The sequence below is a fragment of the Leuciscus leuciscus genome, assembly GCF_965113295.1.
Source record: "Leuciscus leuciscus genome assembly, chromosome: 2".
Classification (NCBI taxonomy): Eukaryota; Metazoa; Chordata; class Actinopteri; order Cypriniformes; family Leuciscidae; genus Leuciscus; species Leuciscus leuciscus.
This window is the reverse complement of record NC_138726.1, coordinates 46,533,114-46,558,335: the sequence shown is the minus strand read 5'-3', so window position 1 is coordinate 46,558,335 and position 25,222 is coordinate 46,533,114. Positions and strand designations below refer to the sequence as shown.

The 25,222-nt window shown below is 36.1% G+C and overlaps 1 protein-coding gene across 2 annotated transcripts; it reads left to right on the top strand.

Moving 5' to 3' along the window:
* The first annotated feature begins 299 nt into the window (after window positions 1-299).
* On the top strand, window positions 300-24,655 carry aldh1a3 (aldehyde dehydrogenase 1 family, member A3). 2 transcript variants are annotated; one of them, XM_082154694.1, is made up of 13 exons: window positions 300-447; window positions 814-918; window positions 1,512-1,652; window positions 3,513-3,642; window positions 8,575-8,636; window positions 11,570-11,698; window positions 13,957-14,070; window positions 15,108-15,210; window positions 17,039-17,223; window positions 17,305-17,469; window positions 22,161-22,318; window positions 24,112-24,186; window positions 24,419-24,655. In XM_082154694.1, the coding sequence occupies exons 1-13, from the start codon at window positions 349-351 to the stop codon at window positions 24,492-24,494; spliced, it is 1,542 nt and encodes a 513-aa protein (XP_082010820.1). In that variant the 5' UTR covers window positions 300-348; the 3' UTR covers window positions 24,495-24,655. The 2 variants fall into 2 exon arrangements, with proteins under 2 accessions (XP_082010820.1, XP_082010821.1); XM_082154695.1 differs by lacking the exons at window positions 22,161-22,318; window positions 24,112-24,186; window positions 24,419-24,655 and adding an exon at window positions 17,654-17,741 and having other exon boundaries at window positions 17,305-17,495.
* Window positions 24,656-25,222: the final 567 nt, after the last annotated feature.

Here is a 25,222-nt window from a genome sequence, read left to right as displayed (position 1 = left end):
AAAGACACAGCCAATCATTCTTTTTGGAACAGTGTAAGGCTTTTGAAGAATCTAAAACATTCCCAAACTTCCTAACTGCAGCCATTTCCAATGTTTGATCTCTTAAAACTTGTCTGATTCATCATGTAAACGCATATCTGGAAAACAGCATGTTTTCTGTTTGAAAGACTGATTCACTGGCAGGTGGGACGAGAAAGTCTGTTTGTCATGGTAGGCGGAGAGCACACTTGCCCAAAAGGGGGAGGACCTTTAAAAGTTCTTATAAAGTGTGCTGGATGTAGAATCATGTTCAGTCAACAGTGATCTGTAATCTTCATCTCTATAGCACTTCGCTGCGACCGCACTGCAATGGCACAGAACGGGACTATAGAAAACGGGGTGACTCGAAACACGTCCCCTCCGCCTCTGCCTCAACCTGTGAAAATCCCTGAGATTAAACACACGAAGGTAAGAGTTTTTCATTGTAAAAATAAATAATAGAGCAAGTGGAATTTTAGTCTGATTTGTGTGGTGCCTTTTCAAGGACATTTGTGAGAAACTTTAGGCCTTCTCTATTAAAAATGAAGGATTTTAGAGCCTGATGTCATTGAAGTTTTACAAAGAACTTTGTATAGTTTTTAGAAAACTGTACTGGTGAGTTAAAGACCCTAAAAAACTATATCTTCAAAGAACCTCATTGCAACTACCCTATACAGTGACAATTATTTTTCATGAGGGATACAGTATCCCATGGTCATGTTTTGTCTTTAACCATGAAAGTCCTAATTCTAAAATAAGTCTTAACTGTAATTAGAACCACTGTTTTTGTTGTAGATTTTTATCAATAATGAATGGCACACGTCAATCAAAGGAAAGAAGTTTCCTACAATCAACCCTGCAACAGGTGTCAAAATCTGCGACGTCGAGGAGGCGGATAAAGTAAGACGAATTTGACTCATTAGATGTATAATTAAAAAATGGATATGCATGTGCAATGAATTGGGAGTCATGCATATCTGTCATGTATTTATTAATTGCAATCATTCATGTAAATATGACCTGATTTAAAAATAAATTAGATTCACTCAATTTATTAAAATTCCGTTATTAAGCAAGGAATTCATATGCTTGTATTGTTTTCAGGGCTTGTCAGATATGTTTATTATTTATTTACACAATTACAATTAACAGTTAAACTATGCATATGGGACTGATTTGAGAGTTTTTATTTATTGTGTAATTGCAGTTGTTTTTTATAACTATTTTGGCAGCTGACACACGATTAATTATGTTGCATTTTTAAGAAGTTACTAGACTATTATGCAAATAAGTCTGGTTTTAAGTCTTGATTATTTAACTGTAACCTATAATCATTTGGCAACATTGGCTGAATAAATGCATTGATCACGTTACATTAAATGATTAAGTCATCTTCAATTTCAATTTAGTAGACGTAATAAATAATAATGAACGATTTACCTTTAATCTGTTGTGTAGTTCTGGTGTATTCTAAAGTGGTGATAATTGTTCAGGCTGATGTGGATGAGGCGGTTAAAGCTGCCAGAGCGGCCGGGCAGAGAGGCTCGGAGTGGCGGCGGATGGACACCTCGAGCCGCGGGAGGTTATTGCACAGACTCGCGGACCTGCTGGAGCGAGAGCGCGCGGTGCTCGCGGTGAGTTCTGTTTTCAGTAGCCTAAAATCTGCTCGCGCGCATGCGATGTAGACAGCGGCTGGGATTTCGATGTTCTAAACTATTTTTTTTGTCCATTTTTTTTTTTTCATAAAGTCGAACTCTGCTAAACTTTCGCTGTATTTACAATCCCAATATAATTACTTTCAAGGCTAAATTTGCCAATAGCGATATTGTGCGTTGTGTATCAACAGTGCAGAAATGAGCAAATATAACAGGCCTAACGCATGGCCTAACGTTACACAAACAACAACTAGCTGCTAGGCCTACTTAAAAAAAAAACCCCCACTAAATTAAGATACACTCATTTTTAGGGTGGAAAAAGATCAATCACTGTTTTATACAATATACACACAAACAAAATGACATTGCAAGTCTCTTTATTTCATCGAGCAGTCCTAAATTCGCTCATGTCAACTCTTATTATAAATGCCCTCAGATCACTATCACAGCAATTCTTTGTCAGAATGAAGAGGCTTCATGTAAATAGGCTACATCAGTCAGAATAGAAACAGTTGAGCTAATTCAGCAGAATTAAATGTCTGCCCAGTTGAAAGAATTGTTGCAGATCGTAGAAGGAGCACATCTCATAAACAGCCGTGCTTATGAAACTGCACACTTGCTGCTTCATTGATGATAATGGCTGTGTTGTGTTTGTTTTGTGTCGATAGGCTGTCACGCCTGTCTGAATGCATTCATCAAACACTGCTGCAGGTGTGAGCATTGACACTGTGCTCTGATTTTCAAGTCTGGTCTATTAAAACATAAAAAAAAAATTTGGATTTAGATGCCTTTGAGAAAACAACGTGTTTGTTCTATCAAAAACTGCCTTCTTCATCTATGGACGCATTGTTGTTTTTTCTATACAGTATCACAATGCTTGGGTTTTACATAATTAAAGCCTTGCTTGAGTTGGTTTTCACCCTGTTCTCCTGCCAGATCATATTAGTTACCGCATTTGTGAATGAAATTTTACAGATGTGTGTGAAGTAATGTTTTTAGATTGCATGTGATTGATAATTGCAAACATGTCCTGTGATTCTGGGATATAGCTCATTTCAATAACTCAGAGCTCTGCATAGGGAAATAAAGAACAGATTTAGAGATAAAGAGGTTAAAACGATCTCTTTCTTATTCTGCGCTCCCTTGTCTATATTAAGCCATTTACAGTGCTTTTTGCGGTTGTACACTGAGCAAATGGAATGGATCAAATATAATACGTATTTCACAATTGTACTCATGCATAAAGTTTTGTATGTTTCCCACGCAAACAGATTCTAAAAACTTTCTTTTTCTTGAGTATAGAAATTCAAAACACACCCAGCAATCTAAAATGATACATTTGTGAGGCTGTTAGTAGCTTGAGATGTCAGATTAATCATGCTTTATAACTGTAATTGTAATTTAATCTTTAACAAAATAAGTTTTTTTAGAAGCGTGCTTGGTAATCGATCCATTCCCAGCACTGATGGTTCCCATATTACAACTGTCATGAGCAAGAAATCTGCCAAAGACTTCAGCCGGAAACTTACTCACCTCCTTTCTTCCCTCTTGATGACATTGTTTATATTGCTAGAGGGCAGCAGAATGTATTATTTGTGTTATTGTTTAATTTCTGGACCTACAAAACTCCCCATGCGCATTCAAATCTTGGCATCCTCTGACGCACATTAAAAAGTAGTTTTGTATCAAATTTGTAGCTCTCGAAATGAGCCTGCTTTTTGACAATGGCCAATAAAAATGCCTATTTGAAACAGATTGCTAATAAAAATGATAATTTTATGCTTTTATGTTCTCAGAATTGGTTTGCAGTTGTTGAACCAAATACTTTTTTGTTTCTAGACTCTAGAGTCAATGGACACTGGCAAACCCTTCCTGCATGCGTTCTTTGTCGATCTGGACGGCAGCATTAAAACCCTGAGGTATTACGCCGGCTGGACAGACAAGATTCATGGGAAAACCATGCCAGTCGGTGAGTGTTGATTATGCCAGTTGTTACTTATGTTTTTGGTCAGCTGATTTATTTAGTACCATGATTGTCTGTCATGTGGGTCAGGCTTGAGCAAAATGCTCAATTTTAGGATATGCTTATTTTCAAATCTTTTGAAAGAATTTGAATTAAATCGGTGACGCATGTAGAATCAGAATTCAAAGGGAAATGACAGGATGAGGATTTTTTTTTTTTACAGCAACTTAGCTGTTTCAATATTTTGGCCTGTTTCATTATGTGGTCAATAGAGCTTTCAAGGAAATTAAGTGTTTTCCCACTGAAAACATAATGAAATATAATTAAATATTACAGAATATGTCTAAATGAAATACATTTTTATAAGTGGTATTTAAAAGATCAAATGTTTTATTTTATTTATTTCATTTTATTATTAAATATATGTATTATTAAAAACTATACTTACAGCAGGTATACACTACTGTACAAAAGTTTCTTATGCTCACCAAGGCTGACAATACATTTAAAAAGAGTATTGTGAATTATTACAATTTCAAATAACTGTTTTCAATTCAAATATATTGTAAAATATAATTTATTCCTGTGATGATAAAGCATCATTACTCCAATCTTCAGTGTCACATGATCCTTCAGAAATCATTATAATATGATGATTTGCTGCTCAAGAAACATTTCTTATTAGTATTGATGTTGAAAACAGTTGTGCTGCTTCATATTTTTGTGGAAACTTATTCTGTGATGAATAAAATTTCAAAAGAGCAACATTTATTTGAAATAGAAATATTTTGTAACAGGGTAGATGTCTTACTGACCCCAAATTTTGTGACGTTATTTTTATTTTTATTGGTAACTACTATTTCACATGCACGTTTAATATGGATGGACAACTGTAAATAAGTAATTTGTAGGTTTTGCAGACTAATGGCAGACAGAGGGAGAGTCATTATTTACTATGAAATTACACTCTGCAATTTTCAATTTAAATTTTCAATTAGAATTCTGCTTCCTGTGTGCTACCGAATTCAAATTTGATTCGAATCGAGAAATTGAATTTCAATTTAAAAGGCATTTTAAATTCAACCGATGTGGATATGATAAACACGTCCAAGTCAGCCAGTGTTTCCTAATGTCCTCTTCCTCTTCATACTAGTGATGAGTTAATGAGCATGAAAGGGTTGATGGGTTCCCTTCAGCCCTGGGTGGTATGTCATCCCCCTCTCTAATTCTTCCCTTTCCCCCAGCATTCCTGCCACTCCAGGATACTCAATAGACAAAACATGCTTCCCTCCTTTCCCCCTGATTAGATTCAAATAAAGCGTTAAAAGACGAAAGCCCTGGCACACAAAGGAAAAGGAAGAGGCTCTGATCCTAATCGCTGAGGTACGGCCGCTAGTGCCGCAGATGAGCTGGAGTTCAGGGAATCAGCGGCCAGATAGAATATCTCGCTCTTTTGAGGGCTGGAACACGGTGCGTGACTGAAGCCGCTTTGAATTTCCCCATTGATAACAGCTGCCAATTAGCATACGTCAACCGCCTACTGCCCAACTCAAGTGTTTATTTGGAAAAATGTGTTGTTTAGGGTTCATTGCATTAGCCGGATTAACTTGGTTTGTCGACGTGCCAATTAGAAGACCAGTCTGGCCAATTTGACATTTCCACCCGCAGACAGAGGTGGCTATCACTCCAGGCATGTTGCATTGGGTCCCAACTAGATAAAGATGCACACAAAATAAACTTTTTCATGCATATATCATATGATATTTGGACAGGTTAACCCTGTAAAGCCTGACATATGAGAAAAGCTAAATAAAAAAATAATGCACGTTTTTTTTTGTTGAGAATCATATTAGATAGCTTTTATGGCTCATGATATAGGAAAACATGGTATATATGGTAAAAATGGACAATAGAATATGGTAAATATAAATCATACTTTAGAAGGAAAAAAAAAACACCTATTATTATTATTATTATATTATAGGCCCAAACTAAGTAAAAAATATTCCATTTGGTGCAGTTGCTGATATTTACATGACAAAAAAGCTCAATTAAATTCGTACACCTTGTCATCAATAAGCGTTTTATAACTGTATAGCAGAATACTTGCATAAATAAATCAGCTGTCACTCTATATCTCCCAATAACCTGGTATTTAAATGCTTAGTCTTATGATCAAAACTCATTGTAGGGAGCAAACCATATAATGCAATGCAATACAATGATGATTGAGAGATGAACAAATAAACATTCCTCAAAAGCCTGATGTATCATAGTTGATACTCTCATTTTAACATGATTTTTATAATAAAAAAATCATGTATGAATAATCAAGTAAACCTAATTGGCTTCAGTCCAGTATGTTCATCTTGAAATATTACTAACAATTTAAAAGTGATTCTTTATTAACTTAAAATAATAAAAATCATTAAAAAATTCATTGCAGAAAGACCACAAGCTTAAGGGAGATGTTTTACAATTATACTACAATTTATACTAAATTATACTATGAAATATGAATCTTATGTCCTTGAATCCTATGAATTTTTGATCATGTTGATCATTTAGAGTTAGAATTTTGCTTATCAAATATGATATGGTAGACTTTAGGGTTAATTCATTTTTGTGAATGGATTCTATTTTATGGGTGTGGCAATTCAATCCTGCTCCGCATAAATGCTTATCTAACATCAAATATGTTTTGATTGGTTGTTAATATGTCAGATTACAGTCTTATTATTATAATTTTCTGTCCATACAAATGAATTAGTTCCGGCTGGAAAAGTCGGTGGGCGAGGCTTTGGAAACGTACAGTTTGCTGAAATAAACCCCTTAGATGCCATGTAAATTTAACCTTTGATAAGCAGCACTGTCGGATCAGTTGGCTGATCCCAGCCAGAGATGAGCATTGTGTGAGGGAGTCGTCAAGTCTGTAATCACCCCGACACATTGCAGCATGGGGAAACATGAGAAGGTCAGGTCTCGGAGAGGCCGGCTGTGGTAGATTAACAGGCGTGGCTCCCACGTATCCATGCACAGATATATGAAATGTCATATATGTTCATGGGAGTTTCGTATCCTGGTGTCAGCAGCATGTCTGAGTTTGTTGTTGGGCTGTAGTTTTAATTGGAAGGCTTTCAATGTGTCTTATTAAGTTCACACTCTGTTCCCAAATCTAGTAAGCTTAATATATAGATATATGTATTAAGCAATAAAAAAAATTATAACCAACAAAAAAAAAAAATTCCCCACTAAACTCATCAAAGTGTATTCTGGGATTGCTTATGTTTATTCAGCAAGGATGCTTTTAATTGACAAAAAGTGACAGTAAAGACTTACTAAAAGATTTCTATTTCAAATCAGTGCTGTTCTTTTGAACTTTCCATTCATCAAAAGAATCTTGGAAAATTGTATTAAGGTTTTCATAAACATATGAAGCAGCACAACTGTTTTGCAGTTATTAGAATGATTTCTGAAGGATCATGTGACACTGAAGACCTGAGTATTGATGCTGATTCAGCTTTGCATCAGAGGAATAAATTACACTTTAAAATATATTCGATAACACCTTACAATAAGTTTCGTTAGTTAACATTAGTTTACTACACTAGTTAACATGAACTAATAATGAACTGCACATATACAGCATTTATTAATCTTTGTTAATGTAAATTTCAACATTTACTAATACTTTATTAACACCTTGAACAGCTGTATTTTTATGAACTAACATTAACAAAGATTAACAAATGGATTGCTCATGGTTAGGTCATGTTAGTTAATACATTAACTAATCTTAACTAATGTACCTTATTGTAAAGTGTGACCATATATTCAAATAGAAAACAGTTTGAAATTGTAATAATATGTCACAATTATTACTGTTTCTACTGTATTTTTATCAAATAAATGCAGTTTTAGTGATAATAAGAGACTTCTTTAATAAACATTAAAATATCTAACTGACCCTAATGTTTTGAAAAGTAGTGTACTTGTGATGTGAGTTTGTTCAAAAGATGGTACAGTATTGTGAGGATAATCCTGCTGCCTCCCACTGATGATGCCTTAAAATACTGTCTAAGTAGGCAGCATACTAGGTTTTGGATCAGAGAGAATGAATCATTGTGAGTGTTTTAACAGGGTTTTAACAGAGGTGTTTGCTTTTATTTTTGATCTTATGGTTCCCTACAGCTGTCATTAGCAGGACTCATTAGCACCCTCATGTTGTTCCAAACCTTTATTTTGATATTATTTCACTGAAAATCTTCTCTTACACTTCTGTGCACATAGAAAATAGCAGCGTACATGTTTGGAAAGACATGATGGTGAGTAAATAATGACAGAATTTTCATTTTTGGAAGAACTGTTCCCTTAATAATCAGTCGTTGTGCAATACTTAGCGAGGCCACTCGAATCTTTAACTGGATACACGTTGGAACAAGGAAGTGGTAAATTGGCCAATCTTATGGCATTTTCCAACGGAAAGGTTCAAGTGCGAAGAGATGTGATAAAACAGCATTGCTACCTTACATTACCCCTGACTGGTTATCTGACTCCTGGGAGAGAGAGCAAAGGGAGAAGGAGACCAGTGAGGGCGAACAAAGGTGTGCATCCAAGCCAAGAGCAGATCTGCAGCGGGTTTGAACTGCTGCCCAGACTTCTCACACACCTCAGGCCTCTCTCGTTTCAATGTGTCTCCGGTGAAAGCAGAAGGAAAAAAAAGCAGCAGAACATATACACTCTTCCTGACCAGAGCTTTGTGTGGGCCATTGAAACCGTCGCTGTGTGTTTTTCCCAATCCTTTGTCTTTCATGTTTGGTTTTCGGTGGTCACATCCAAGAGCTTCCCAAGGAAACAATGATTGTATATCAAAGGGGAGCTTAGTGTGTTATAGTGTTTAGTGCCCCTTGACTTCCTTATTTCTTTTCTTCCCAACAGATGAAAACTTTGTGTGTTTTACCAAACATGAGCCCGTCGGTGTGTGTGGAGCAATTATTCCGGTGAGTTTGTGGCAATTTCCCTTTTCTTTTCTTTTTTTTCTTTTTTTTTTGTGCGCGTGTGGATCAAATCGGGATGTTGTGCTTTTTAATTGGTATTTTTAGATGTAATTTTTTGGTGGGGATTTTTAATGATTATTTATATATTAATTTATGTATTAATAAATAATAATATACAATTATATAATTATAACTATTAAAAAATTTGGGGTCTGTGGGTTTCTTTTCTCAGAAACCATTCTAACATGGTGATTTGGTGCTCGAGAAACATTTCTTATTATAATCAATGTTGAAAACAGTTGTGTTGCTTAATATTGTTTTGGAAACTATGATATATTTTTAAAAATTATTTAATGGATTAGAAGTCTTAAAAACATCTTATAGAATCTTATAAATGTTACAAAAGCTCGCGAGCTCCACAGCAGACTTCTACCTGACAGTTAAAGGCCCTGTCCCAAATGGCCACAAGTGCACATGAAGTGTGACATTTGGGACAGGACCAAAGTGGCATTACGTCATGAAAGTGCACTCGGAGGAAGATTGCGAGGACTTAGGGTTCCATTTGTGACAAGAAAAAAAAGAAACATACTCGATTCAACTCGAACATGGTTAAGAACATAAACACAGTAAGCTCCTGTGAGTGTTGAATCACACATACATGATGGCTTTGTCGCAGCATTGTTTATATACTGTAGCCAACGCCTGTCTAGAGTCTTTCAGATGCATGTAAGGAAACACCTTGGATACAGATACACACTCTCACACACGGACGAATACAAATACACCACTCCCTCTCACAAGACATCACACGAGACGAGCGCATTATGATCTCACGTGCCACTGAAGCTTATTAATGTTTATGAAAGCTTGCACGAGCATCAGCTCTCTGAAACCACGAGGCCTTGTTTTGTTTCCGTACTGTAAAAGAGCCTGTTTTCTCTCTTGACATAACTCTATCAGAGTTCTGCTGGATCTTTTGTGAAGCTCTAAATCCTCACTAATTCCAATGACAGAAAAGCACGGTGAACGTGAGGTATGAGATGAAAGTGTGATTTGACTCTCATATAAAGGGTAGAGGGTACAACAGTGGCCATCCGCCTTTTTCAGCGGCTCTGGTTCCGAAGTATTTTTTTTCATTCATTTTTTTACCATAGGAATTATAAGATAGTCTTCGTTAAAGAGTTATAAGCCTTGAACAGCTATGAGGTGAATCACAACACTACAAACTTTGATTTGAAGTATTAAAAAAAATGGAAAATCGTACAAAAATACAAAGGTATAAGACTGTTTACTTAACGGCTTTAAGAACTACAATCCCATGAAGCATTGTGAGCAGCATAATCGATGGAGAAATATAAAACTACTTATTTACTAATGTTGATTACTGTATATAAAAACAATATTTTAAGTTTTTTGCAAAATGTTCATATATGCACTGTAAAAAAAAACTAAACATCATAATTTATCACAACTTTTTATCTTTTGTCAAATAATGAATGTGGTTCAGATAACAGTATTTTGAGTTTCTATTTATTAGACCAATCTCCTTCATTGTATTAACTAAAAAAGTTAATTTCAATGAACTCAAAATTTTAAGGCAACCAGGTAATTTACTTTTTTAAGTTTAACCAACAATATTTTTTTTACAGTGTACAAACATTTCAGTATTTTGAGGGCGTAGCGACCCGACTCGATTACACCATTCGCCGTGCTTCGTGGGAGTGGGCGGAGCAATAGAGCTATTTTGGAGCGTGTTGCTTTTTTCGACTCTCTGATTGGTGTAATTGTCTGTACAGCATCACGAGTAATAGTTTTTCACCAGGAATTCTGCTGTTAAACACTATTTTTTACTGAGTGGTGGCTATAGGTGCTTGCTATGGTGTTCTGAATGGTTGCTAGAGCGGGTGCAAGTTATGCATGTTGCACCCTAGCAACCACCTAGCAACCTATTGTAGACAAATTTATTCAGTGCTGTTTATACAGTCACCTTATTTGAGGTCACACCCTAGCAACCACAGATAAAACCCTAACACCATGACAGTGAATTTAGTAACTTTGTGCAAAAAAAAAAAAAAAAAAAAAAGGATTAATGAATACCATACAATAATAAGGGAAATCTTTCTTTCTGAAAATAATTATAGTTATTATAATTTAAAGGCTTGTTTGAAGATTCTCCTGGGTGGGTAATTCTTGACTAAATTAAGTTATTGTCATCGATGATACACCATATTTTCTCAATTTCTATAAGTTGCAAAAACGTACATATATCATTAATCAAATCAGGCCATCCAAGAATCTTAGTCCATCAATGACTGGCTTTTTATTGTCTTATGTTGCTTTGGAAACAAAGCACAAACTGTTGATAGACACTGGAGATTATATCATAAAGTCATTATTCATATTTGGGATTGATTTGGTGGTAATCAGAGAAAGCAAAGCTGGCATTCAGAACAATGAGTCACTTTGAAAAAAAAATAAGAAAAGTGAAAATGCAATCCAGAGACATGTCTAATTGCCATGACAACATCCAAGAAGATGTAAAAAATAACAAGTCTTTTCTGGTAAACAAGTGATTTGTGTACATATTTATGTAACTAATTTTACAGAGAACAGCAATTAGACTTGTTGTTGTGCTCTCATATTTAAAAACAACTGTGGCTCCTTCACTTCTGGCAGAAAATGTTCATAGGATGCTTTCTGCTTCTGCTTTTTCTTCTTTTAGCCTCCAAATTTCTATAGCTTGTAGTAACAACCCATAATACTCTAGCAACCACATAGCAACCACTCAGAACCCAGTAGCAACCACCTGACATGTTTAAATCTTGTTTCAAAAAGCAATGCCAGTGCAATAGCAGTCAGGTGAAATCAAACTAGTGCAGCTGTGCTGATGTACATGTGTTTGTATATTTAATTGTAATCTTCTTCTGCATTTATAGTGGAACTTCCCTCTGCTGATGTTTTCGTGGAAGATCGCGCCGGCTTTGGCCTGCGGGAACACGGTGGTCATTAAACCCGCTGAACAGACCCCGCTGACGGCTCTTCATGTTGGAGCTCTCATAAAGGAGGTGAGGGTGCAGCGGTGGCTCATGGGATTTGTTTGGTTTGTTGGAGTTGATTTTATTAACATGGACACTGATGATTGATTGCATCAGCGTTGCCTTTCTTGCATCCCAGATTCTGTGGTTTGACTGTGCATGTTGCATAAACTTTGTAAGCCAGTGTTTCCCAACCAGGGCTTCATGATGGATCTGCTGGGGGATCGTGAGATTATGAGAGAAGTGCCAAATTTAAGTTTGCCTGCGGCTTTTTTGCACCCCAATATATAATGACTAGTGCTGTCAAATCGATTAATCACGATTAATCGCATCTAACATAAAGGTTTGTTTATATACTGTAGGTGTGTGTATATATTTATATATGTGTAAATATAAATATAGTATACACACACAGACATATATATATATTTATAAATATAATGGCGCTTTGGGTGTACAATAGTACATATGAAAGCGCTATATAAATACCTCATTCATTCATTTATTCATAATAATATGTACACACATACAGTATATTATGTAAACACAAACTTATATGTTAGATGCTATTAATCGCATCAAATCAATTTGGCAGCACTAATAATGACTTTCTGGAAAACTTGATTCTGATTGGTTGCGGCATTGAGCAAATCTTTTTGTGTAATTTGCTACACTGTAAAAAGTGATCAGTTGACTTAACTTTAAAAAAAAAATTGAGGAAACCCATTGCCTTAAAATTGTATTTAATAAACGTCATGCTTAATCGAAAAAGTTAAGTAATGTGGAATTGTCAAGGCAAATGTTTTTTTCAATTAAGCATTAAGTTTAACTTAATAATTTTAAGGAAACAAGTTTACTAAAATAATTTTAAGTAAGTGAACTGAACACTTTTTACAGTGTATTTTATATAAAATAAGATAATAATAAATAAATGACAACAAATACAATTATTAAATAAATTAAAAATCATACTATAACTGTAATGTGAGCAAGGATGAGGCAGAGAATCCAAATGCAAACACAACAGTTTATTATTAACAAAAACATAAACACAGATAATCCAAGAACAAGAGTAATCCACAGAGAGCAGGCAGGAGAGCAACGACCGACAAACCACAACTGAAGCACAGAGGTTTAAATTGACAGGTTAATAAGGGGCTGACAAGGGACAGGTGTTGATGATTTGATGTCATGGGGATTAAGGAGGGTAACTATGGTGACAAACAAGGCAAAACAGGAACCAAACACAGGAAGTGAACAGAAACAATGGAAACTAAGAATACACTTCAACATAAAAGTCCTTACAAAACACAAGACACAGCACAGATGCGTAAGAATAACACTATTGATTTCTTTCTTGGAATTATTTGCTTGGTTATTTTATCCTCATAAGTCACTTTGGATATTTCGGTAACACTTTACAAAAAGGTTCCATTTAGTAACATTCGTTAACATGAACTAACAATGAACAATACTTCTACAGCATTAATTAATCTTAGTTAATGTTAATCTCAACATTTACTAATACATTTTTAAGATCAAATGTTGAATCTGATAACATTGGTTAATGTTCATATAGTTCATTGTTTGTTCATGTTAGTTAATGCATTGAGTAATGTTAACAAATGAGAACTTATTGTAAAGTGTTACCGATATCATAATTTAATTAAAAAAACTTAGTTATGAAAAAAATATTTACAGTAGTGTACATTTTAACTAAAAAGTGTTTATGTATTGAAAGTATTACACTTTATTCTTATCTTATACACAAATTAAATTTGAGTAACATGAGTAATTAAATGTATTATATATGTTTATTGAAAGATTTGAACTTGAAAGCCCCTGGCTGTATTACAGAATGACTCCGCTGCATTGTGGGTCATGAGTTTTTGCTCTGTCTCTGTTTATAGAAAACGCTCAAATTATCATGTTTAATTCTTCAAAGAGAGCAGGACTCATGAATTGCTGTAATGACATGGACTAAAAGTGCAGCTGCGAGCCTTCTGTCAACCGCCCCTCGCTTTCTATTCAAGCCCTCTGTATCTAAAAAAGAGCTGATTTATGTCTTCATCATTATGAATGAGATCAGTGTGGTTTAAAGTCCTCAAAAGAAAAGCGTCTCTTTGTGTACATCAACAGTCTTGCTGTTTCTGTCCCCATGGGAAGTTTTTTTTTTACCTATTCATTTACCCCTCTTTAGTAGAAAGTATTAAGCCATATCACACAGTATTAAGCCTGTATGTTTTTGTACATAATAAAAATAAAGCCCTTTCTTTTCATCATGTCAGGCTGGCTTTCCACCTGGAGTCGTGAATATCGTACCTGGGTTTGGATCTACGGCTGGAGCAGCAATCGCCAGTCATATGAACATTGACAAAGTGGCGTTCACAGGCTCTACAGAGGTGAGCAACTAATGGGGAAAAGCTCAGGCTAAATTATATTTTTACCAAAATATATTTTAAATCAATGTGGTGAACGGTGCAGTTTAGGCAAATATATTTAACAAAACCTTCACATGCCAATGTGTTCTTCAAGGAGCAGGAAAATACATTTTCAGTCTTAAAATACATTTTAGGTAAAGGCAAACTGTATTTTTAAAAATAGATTCTGGATAATATAAATATATTTAGATTGAAAACATGCAATATATAAATGAATTACTACAACTTATTACAAATATATTTATAAAGTGTATATTTATAAAGCAGTGTGCTTTATATGCTATATATTTCTATGTAAGCTATATATCCTGGCAACACTTTACAATATCTCATTTGTTAACATTAGTTAATGTTTAAACCAACATGAACTAACTATGAGCAACACATTTTTACAGTTTTTATTAACCTTTGTTAATGTTAGTTAATAAAATGTTCATGTTAGTTCACAGTGAATTAACTAATGTTAACAGATACAACTTTTGATTTCAAAAATGTTGTTGAGATTAACATTAAGATTAATAAATGCTCTTGAAGTATTGTTCAATGTTAGTTCATGTTAGCCAATGTTAACAAATGGAACCATATTGTAAAGTGTTAACCGAATCTTAATCCAAGTTTTTATGTATTTTGAAATACATTTAAAAATATATATGAATATATATATTGTTTGCTGTATGAATAACTTAAATTGTAGAGATTAAGAATTGAGATGATTTATTTCACCTATGGGAAATGATGTGTCACCTCAAGTACTAATAAACCATTTTGTTGAAATATCAGTTCTGTAGGATGAGATCTATGTGAGCTGAATCTCAGTGCTATGAACGGTAGTATTTCAAAGCGCTGTGCTGTTTTGGTAGTTTCCCGTCATTATCTAAATGACAAACCAGATGATATTCATAAGTTACATACAACAGACCAGCTTATGGAAGCATCATTAGCAAGCGCCGGCTGCGCTCCCCGCTCTCCTTATTGTCATGTGCTGTGTTTGTGTTCAGGTGGGCCAGCTGATCAAAGCGGAGGCGGCCAAGAGCAACCTGAAAAGAGTGACTCTGGAGCTGGGGGGAAAAAACCCCTGCATTGTGTTTGCTGACTCAGACCGTGAGTGATGTGGTTTGCCAGATCTCACTGCTGAAACAATAATGATTGCACTGGGGAGGCTGGGAAAAACAGGGAATGGGAACGATGTGTGCAGTATGTTCTTAAATCAAGACGTACTGGTCTTCATTTCAAAGAGTGGAAAGTATTTAGACACTTAAGGGACAAGTGCATTATAAAACAAAAACAAAGTGCATTTACTTTAAAGGAAAATAGTACACTTTTCAATCAAATTGCAAGTATTGTGTGTTTGTGGGGCATTAGTGGAACATATTCATAGTAAATGTGATGAATTACACTGAATCTTTATACCTCCATTAAAATCACCAAAACACCAGTTGATTGAAAGACATTGAGCAAAACTGATGAAGAAAAGTGATGTTAGTGCATCTAATGCAATGTCATTCAGACATTTTTAAGAGTGACAGTTCTTCCTGTAGCTCAAACAGTCCAGCATGGCATTAGCAATTCCCAGGGGCTGATAGAATAAATGCCTTGAATGCAATGTAAGCTGCTTTGGATAAAGGCATCTGCCAAATGCATGAATGTAAATGACTGAACCCTGTAAAGCTGAATTATAATTTTTTTTTAATAGAAGTTAATTGAATCTTTAGACAAAAGGTTTGCATATATGTTTTTTGTTTAGTATCTTATTTGCTACATGGCTCATCTAGTATGATATAGTGAGAATATGGAGCTCATAGTTGAGGAATAAAAAACACCCCAATATTATTCAGATGCCCAAACTGAGCAAAAATATGCAATTTGGTGCAGATGTGGTTATGTATATGGCCAATTAGAAGTAATTCTGATAGCTTTTAATGTAGGTCAGTGAGATCTTTATAACAGTATAACAGACTACTTACGTAAAATGCTTATAAATATCAGTTATCACTCTGTATCTCCCATTATTATGTCTTATTAAGTTAATATTTAAATACTAAACTGTAGTTTTTATGCAGGGTCAAAACATATAATGCAATGCAATACAATGATGATCGAGAGATGAACGCTCCTCAAAAGCCTGATGTATCATATCTGATATGCACATTTTAACATGATTTTTCTATTTAAAACAAAAATGATGTATGGGTAATCAATTAAACCTGCTTCAGTCCAGTAAGTGTTCGTCTTGAAATATTTCTAACAATATAAAAGCTATTCTTACTTTTACTTTATAAAAATCTGTAAAGGTTTAACAGCAAAAAGATGTTTACAATAACCCGAAGGTGGACATTTTTACAATTATGCTAAAAGTCTTTTTACTTGCTAAAAAAACGATGAACTATTAATCAGATGGCAGAAGTAGATAGTGTACAACAGTTTTTTCACCAAAATGTTGATCATGTTGATGATTTATATGATAGCTTTATGAGGGTTAAGTTGCCAAATACATATTGGACCAATGTACAGTATGATTAAAGTTCATTGAAGTGCATTTGATTGTGGTACAGTTATATTTCTGATGGGCTTTTTTTTTGGCTAGAGTTTATTCAGCCCCAGTGATGTTGCAATACTGCAGACCACACATGCAGCTGTGAACTCTTTGCTGCTCTATTATTATGTATGTTCACATCTGCACACAAACCCAGATTTATGCCAATGCACAGCTCATTAAACTCCAGAAAGGGTGTAATGATATAATGCATTATGTTATCAAGTTTACAAATGAATCAAAGCATGAACATTGGCACGAGTACCAAACTGCTACGTAATGCACTGCAGCTTTGCGGAAAGAAACAAAGCATAAGGGCATGGGAAAATAACACAAGAAAAGGTTTTGTATAAATTGCACACTGATGAGTGTGTGTGTGTGTGTGTGTGTGTGCAGTGCAGTCGGCGGTGGAGGAGACGCAGAAGGGCGCGTTCTTTAACCAGGGTCAGGCGTGCACCGCTGCGTCACGTGTGTACGTGGAAGAGCAGGTTTATGATGAGTTTGTGCGTCTCAGTGTGGAAAGAGCCAAGAATATTGTGATTGGAGATCCTATGGAACCGCAAACCTCGCACGGGCCGCAGGTGATCACTCAGTTTACTCACTGACTTGAACGTTTTTCTTCCTGTATTCAGGTTCTTTATGTGTTTCTGCTCTTCTGTCAGATTGACCAGGATCAGTTTGATAAGATCCTGGCGCTGGTGGACAGTGGGAAGAGGGACGGGGCGAAGCTGGAGTGTGGCGGCTGTGCAGTGGAAGACAGGGGTCTGTTCATCCATCCGACCATCTTCTCTGACATCAAAGACCACATGCGTATTGCCAAAGAAGAGGTACGACGCTCCTCTCAGTGCTCAGTGTTATAGTATGTGCACTATCATTTGTAAAGCATATAGAAAAACAGCTACATACATGGTGTAGATGTAATATCATTTTTAATGTAATGTATTTGGTCTTGGCGGACTTGATCTGCTACGCTGCTGCTGTAGATTATTGTCGCTGTTGCTGCAGAGAAAGTATGAACCTGCTACTGCTAACAGATACACAGACACCATGCTGTGAGCATGTAAGATATGTTGCTGCTGCATAAATAGACAGAAATCCTGTAGCAGGTGGAGCTGGGGGAGGTGGAGGGAGGTGGAGGGTTTCAGAGGAACTCTGATAGTGCACTGCAGGACAGCAAACACTGAACCAGACTATTTAAATGTTGAGCAAGCAATCTCATTGGCTTCAGGATCAGCAGAGGACAATCAGCTTGTGTCATGCAGTAAAAATTGAAGCCTGCGCCCTCAGGAGTTTCATGACTCAACTAGATATTGACATAACCTTAATTTTGAACTAACTATAGAGATCTTTAGTGCCCAGTTCAAAGGGATTAATCTGGATTAGAATGATCTAGATTTGGAAATCCTATGTTTTGCCATCCAGTTTAGTTTTGTGACGGTTTTTCAAAGCAAAATAGGATTGTATCTCGCTGATCCAGATAAACAGTTTTTTTTTTTTTTTGATGACCAAATCTGGATTACCAGTGCTCAAAATGGGGTTACATTTCACAATGTAGGATGCTAGCTATGTAACGAACAACAGGTTTAAGAGTCGATGTGGGGTTACTAATACTTTAAGTGTTTTATTTAAAGAGAAAGAAAACAACATAAACAAACAAACATCGCCTTCCATTTTCAGTTTCCTTTAAACAATCAGACCGCTACAGAGGCACTAAAGGGACATGGTGATGGGAAAAAAAACAATTAAATGGGAGAAAAATATGTATTTTAATTTCTTCTAAGTTTTGTGTTCCCTAAAGAAATAATGTGCTTTAATTCGCAAAGAACTCAAGTTTTGAGAGTGAATGCAAAGTTTTTTGGGTAACGCAAAACATTTCCGAGAGAACACTAAAGCATTCAAATGAATTTTTCCTCCCATCTCATATTTTCCTCCCATCACCATGTCCATTGATGTAATTATATGCAGTGATTTAAAAAAAAAACTTAACATTTAATAATATTTGTGTTCGATTTTGAGAGCTGTTTGGGGGATTATTTATATATATATATATATATATTACATGATACAAATGTTGTCATTTCTGACCATTTTAAAAGTTATTACATTTTTGTTCCTGAAATCCACCCTTCTACTTGGATCAGGATAATCCTTTTTTTTAAATCAGTTAACCCAGTCTTACTAAAAAAAATTATCAACACAATCTGATGATTTTGATCCAGATCACAACCAAGATTGGATTTTGTGACCTAATCTGATTTCCTAATTTTTTCTTTTCTTTTGAACAACCCATTTTCAAGATTTGATCATATCCGATCAGACTGCTTTTGAACAACTGGGCCCAGGAGACAGGATTCTAAATGTGTGTCCTATAGTGCCACCTGCTGAATGATTGTGGCATTAAAGACCAGTGATCAGTGTCTGTCCTCAGATGGCCTGATCAAATCAAATAAATACAGTATCCGTATTTAAAAAAAAAAAAAAAAATGTATATACAGTGCGTGCAGAATTATTAGGCATGTTGATTTTCTGATCTTTTTTTTTTTCAGGCACATTTTACCAATTCCAAACCACATTAATTGTGATAACTACTATTCATTTTGTATTTAATCATTTATAAGTGATATATAATTGTTCATGAAGGCTGGAAATAAAAAACGCCTTATATGTGCAGAATTATTAGGTGTGCAGATTTATTAGGCAAGTTTTCTTTTACAGATAAAATAAGCCAAAACAGAGATTTAATTCAGACTTAAGTCAAAAATTATTAAATCCCCATGAGAAGGATGCAATACTAGAGATTGCAGTTAAGGCATGACCATTGGAAAGTGAAATACTCATTGGGTCAGCAGGGTCAGACAAAAACAGGTGGAGAATAAAAGACACATGTTAACTGCAAAAGAATGAAGAATTAAGGTGAAGAATTAAGTGTGAAATCATCAGGAACCCTTTAGTCTCCAGCGCCACCATTTTCCAGAACTGCTACCTGGAGTCTCCAGAAGAGCAAGGTGTCAGGGTCTCAGAGACTTAGGTTAGGTAAAGAATCCTAAAAAATGACCCCCTCTTAATAAGAATCACAAGCTGAAGTGTAGTAAAATACATGAAGACTGATTTGATATAGGCTTTATAGACGGACAGATTGAGAGTGACTCTTGATGGACCAGCACCAGATCCTCTTCTACCACTGTTTGAAGAATTCATCTTCCAGAATACGTTTTAATAAGTTTTGGGAGTTTATTTTTAGTCCATCTCCTACCCTGAAGTCCGTTTTGCAGAGATGGACTAAAAATGAACTCCAAAAACTTATTAAAACGTATTCTGGAAGATGAATTCTTCAAATAGTGGTAGAAGAGGATCTGGTGCTGGTCCATCAAGAGTCACTCTCAATCTGTCTGTCTATAAAGCCTATATAAAATCAGTCTTCATGTATTTTACTACACTTCAGCTTGTGATTCTTATTAAGAGGGGGTCATTTTTTAGGATTCTTTACCTAACCTAAGTCTCTGAGATCCTGACACCTTTCCAACCTTCATGAACAATTATATATCACTTATAAATGATTAAACACAAAATGAATAGTAGTTATTACGATTAAAGTGGTTTCGAATTGGTAAAATGTGCCTGGAAAAAAATATATGATAAGAAAGTCAACGGTCCTAATAATTCTGCATGCACTGTATATATATATGTGTGTGTGTGTGTTTTTTGTTGTTGTTTTTCAAAGTGAAATATGTTTGCATTTAAACACGTATACTGTACATACAATATATAGTCAGGATGGTAAAAGAGGAGGAATCTCATGCTGGAATAACAGTGATTTATTGATTATCAAAGGCACACAAAATAGGGAGGAATTGCAGGAACGCTGCAGGAAACGCTGCCTGCAAAGTCATTTGCTGATAGGGCAGCGAGGAAACAAGTCAGTTGCCTACGTTTTCGGATGCAGCCATTTTCAAGCTCACTGATGATTGATGAACACCTGGGGACGTAGAGGTAGGGAACTGGCAGTGGAAGCTGGAATCTTGAGGCTGGTATGCAGGGAAGATCCAAAAGGGAGCAGGAAGGCTAAACAGGAAGGATGGGATCCAGCAGCCAAAGCCGACAGGAGAGTTGGGGAGCGGGGAACTCCTTGGGGAACTAACCAGATGGGGAGCGGGGAACTCCTTGGGGAACTAACCAGACGGGGGTAATATAAAGGGTGAAAATGAACTAAAGCAGGTGCGAGCCATAATGAGATAACAAGATGGGCGGAGTAACAGTAGACAATAGAGCACATGGCATGACAACACAAACACCAGGGGCCTGTACCATGATGGTAGTTGAACAAACTCAGGGTTACAGGATTAGTTTCGAGTTGACCAAACCAAACCAATCCAACCAGGCTTTGTTGGTACCATGATGCTGATCATCAACTTTCTCTGTCAACTCAGGCTTTGATCCTGAGTTCAGGAGTTTAGATATGACATCAGTAGCAAACAGCCAATCACATGCTGAGAAAGAGTGAAACTGTGATTCATTTCTCGCGAGAGAAGCAGCGCGATTCACTTCTCTCTTCTGCAGAATATTACGAGATTGAAAAATATTAAGAATTTAAACAAATTTACACAGCAAGAAGAAAATAGCTGTCTATGAAAGAGGACAACTAAACGAAAAAGTCTTTCTTTATCTGTGCAAGTAAAAGTTGTGAAGTTAATTTGTACAGTTGATAAAGGTATAGAGAGAATTGAACATTTAAGCTCACATGTAGTCATTTTATAGCTTTATCTATTGATTCTAAAGCATATTTATATTACATTTATATATTATTCATTTAAACTGCGTAATAATAATTGATCAACTAAAATTGTACATGTGTGATGGATTAAGGGTATAATAATTACATAAATAATATCTAAATCTTACACAATTATTATTCTAAATAAGCATCAGTAAAAGCCAGACGATTTTGTCTTTAAAAATAATTAGAAACATGTGGAGTGACTTTATCGCATCAGACATGTGTCACTTTGCTCACAGCTGATTGGTCCAAGTTCAGTTTGCAACCTCTAACCTGGAACATAACCTGCCCCGGACCAGGTTAGCCATGGAGCATAAGTTACTATGGCGATGAACACTGCTAAAAGCCAAACCAGTTTCATGGTGCCTAAAACCCAGGGTTGGCGCAAACTAAACTGAAACATAGCTGGCTAGCCACCTAAACCGGCTTCATGGTATAGGCCCCTGGTGTTAGCCTTGTGGTTCAGACAAACACAACACAAACAAACCCTGAGCTGATCAGACCGGCACCCATATAATGTTTAAATATAAATATATTTCACTTTGAAATTCGGTTTGTCATTTCAGCTGACTGTCTGAAAATATGCACCTGGCTGCAAATTAAATCACCATTTAATGTATCATAAAATACATAGTTGGAATGACATGAGAGTGAGTAAATAATGGCACCACTATTATTAGCATGTACTATTCCTTTAAGCTATAGCCTGGGCATTAGTGTTGCACTGATGTGTGTATTTTGCAGATCTTCGGGCCGGTTCAATGCATCATGAAGTTTAAGACTCAGGAGGAGGTGATCGACAGGGCCAACAGCTCACAGTACGGCCTGACGGCAGCCGTGTTCACGTGTAACATCGATCGTGCCTTGAGCGTATCTGCGGCCCTGGAAGCTGGAACCGTCTGGTAGGAGACTCACTAAACTCGTGCAGTTCATTTATAAGCTTTTAGAGTGTAAACATTCACTGACTGTAATTTATAATAACAAATACAAAAGTATCTACAAAATATCTACAAAGCAGAAAAGCCGATATATACATAAAACAATCTAAGCATTTATTTGATTCCAAAGTATTGGTCCATTTTCAAAGTACCAGCAACTTTGTAGATCCTTCCAACAGACATGCATCCCCAATACCATTTTGTTTCCCCTGCCGTGCTTAATGGTGCAACGCATGTCTTAAACGAGTATTAAAACGCTCCAGTCATCTCCTACGAACATACCTGTCACCAAGTTAAATTTTGACTTGTCGGACTGCAGAACACGGCTCCAATCTCTCCCCAAACCTTATGTTCTTTGGAAAATGCACAGTATTTTTTGCAGTAGATAAAACTAATATGGTTTCTTTACTGGTACACAACCTCTCAATCCAGCCTCGTACAGCCGTTGGCTTACAGTTCAAGGTGAAATTGGAGGTTGGAGGTCTCATCCAGGTTTTTAGAAGCTGTTTCGAGGTGGTCCCACCACATTCAGAGGATTTTAATCCTTCTGTCAAAATGCTCACTAGACTTCCTTGAAGAGCCATAGCACTTTACATTCTGTGTGGTAGTGGTCTCACTCTCTGTGCTTTTTAAATAGTTCTGTGGACTTTGTCACCATTCATGTCCTGCACATGAGCAATATCAAGAGAATACTGACCAGATTTAGCCATTTTAACAATACCCTCCTTGATTGCAGAGGTCAGCTCCTTCCATCTGGCCATTATGTTATAAAATCTATTAAAAAAAACACTTTTAAATACCATTTGGGAACTTCCATGAATCGGGTGTTGATCGTTACTATTTATATGCTAGTGTTTCCTTATATTTATTTATTTTCTTATTTTAGTATATTGTCTAAGTGTTTGATCTTGTGATTGTGAAGCACTTTGGGCAACACCTGTTCTATTAAATTGTGCTATACAAATGAAAAAAGTAAGAAAGAGGAAAGAAGATTTTTTACTAAAACCCACAAAATAATATTATAGCTAAAATGTATAATATAGCTGTGATGAGGCTCAGTGTATGTGAAGGAAGAAGACAGGGCCGGTGTGACTGGGACTCGTACGGCTTTTATTTAAAGTAAAAGAAAAAGAAACAAAAGGTGCGCCCACTGCGCGTTCACCGTAGGTTTTTACTACAGCACAGAAAATGAAGCGACAGTTCGCACAAGCTCTTTCCGCTGCTGTTGTGTGTCTCTCTGTCTCTCTCTCTCTCTCTCTCTCTCTCTCTCTCTCTCTCTCTCTCTCTCTCTCTCTCTCTCTACGCCGATTTCTGCAACAAGACACAGGTGTTCGTCATTTGCACTTGACCCACTTAGGTATTCTCCCTTCTCTCTCTCCCGCTACAGACCTCGTGGAACCACGCCCCCCTCGCCACAATAGCTAATACCTGCCACATAGTGATTTATTGAATTATTGGCTGGGCTTAATGAGAGCAGGCTTGGTATGATATCTTATGAATCTGTATGTATCTTTGCTTCATGACAAGTGAAACAATTGAAACGTGGAACTCGTACATTAGTTTTACACTCAAAGTGCAACTTTACAACATGCAAACAAAATATTTAATAAATATTTCATTAAAAGTTTGAATAAAGTGCAAAGAAGCCAATTTTCCTAGGTCGGACATCACTTTTGGCCACTAATGTATATACAAAAATGACCTGAGCAGGAATTTTCAACGTGAGGTCAAAGGTCATGTTTCTTTGTGTTCTCCAGGGTGAACTGCTACAACGCCTTACATGCTCAAGCTCCATTCGGAGGCTACAAGATGTCAGGAAACGGCCGAGAGCTGTGAGTGCTGATACTTTGGGTTCAGTTTTTTTCCGTTTGTGTTTATCTCGTTTCATACCTGTCTAATAATATGAACATACATCCCTAATGTCTATGTTATGTAATGTTAGTTTTTAGATTTTTGCATCATAGTTTAATCATGACCATTTTCCAGCCTCTCAATCTCAAATCTTATTTTCTGTCAATTTGGGTTATGCATGTACATTTCCTTCAAATGTGTGTGTGTGTACAGGGGTGAGTATGCACTGGCGGAGTACACCGAGGTCAAAGCCATCACTATTAGACTCAGCGAGCAGCTGAAACTGTGATCTGAAGCTCCACCATCTATCTGTGTTCATAACAGCATCTGTCAGTCTACGGACGAAGAAACTCTGGCTTTAACCATCAGTCTCATTTCAGCTCTTTTTCTACCAGTCTGTTTATTTGATGTAGATGTGCTGTACAGATTTAAAAGAAAGTTTGTGTTTTTTATTTTTTTTTAATTTAATTTGGATGTTTTTAAATCAAGCAAAGTCATCCATCATCTCTCAATATTTAGTAATATAAAGAAATATACTATATCCACCTTAAGTACATATGTTTTATATAGTTATTGCAATAGATTCACATGCAAACCATTGTTGCTTGTTTGCCTTGTTGAACACATACTCACAGGCTTTGCTTTTGATTTGGAGGTTCAATTCTTCTTAGCGGTCTTAAAAGTCGGCATTAAGCGGAAGTTGCGATTTCTTCCTCCCTATTGTGACGTGTGAAAACGGCTTCTCTAACAGGAAAAAATTTAGGCCGGGACTTGATTTTTTCCAGTTGGAATTGATTGGATGGTTGTGGTTTGCTATTGGTTAATCTCATGTGAGTGACAGGTTGTCCCGCCCTCACGCCAGTAAACACATCATCAGAAAGAGATGTCGCTGCAAGAGGGACGGGAAGTTATTTTGATTAAAGATTAAGATTGCACATTAATTAAAAATAAAATAATAATGATGTGCATGAATAAATCATTTATAATAAATAATGCAATATTTCATCAAAACAAAGA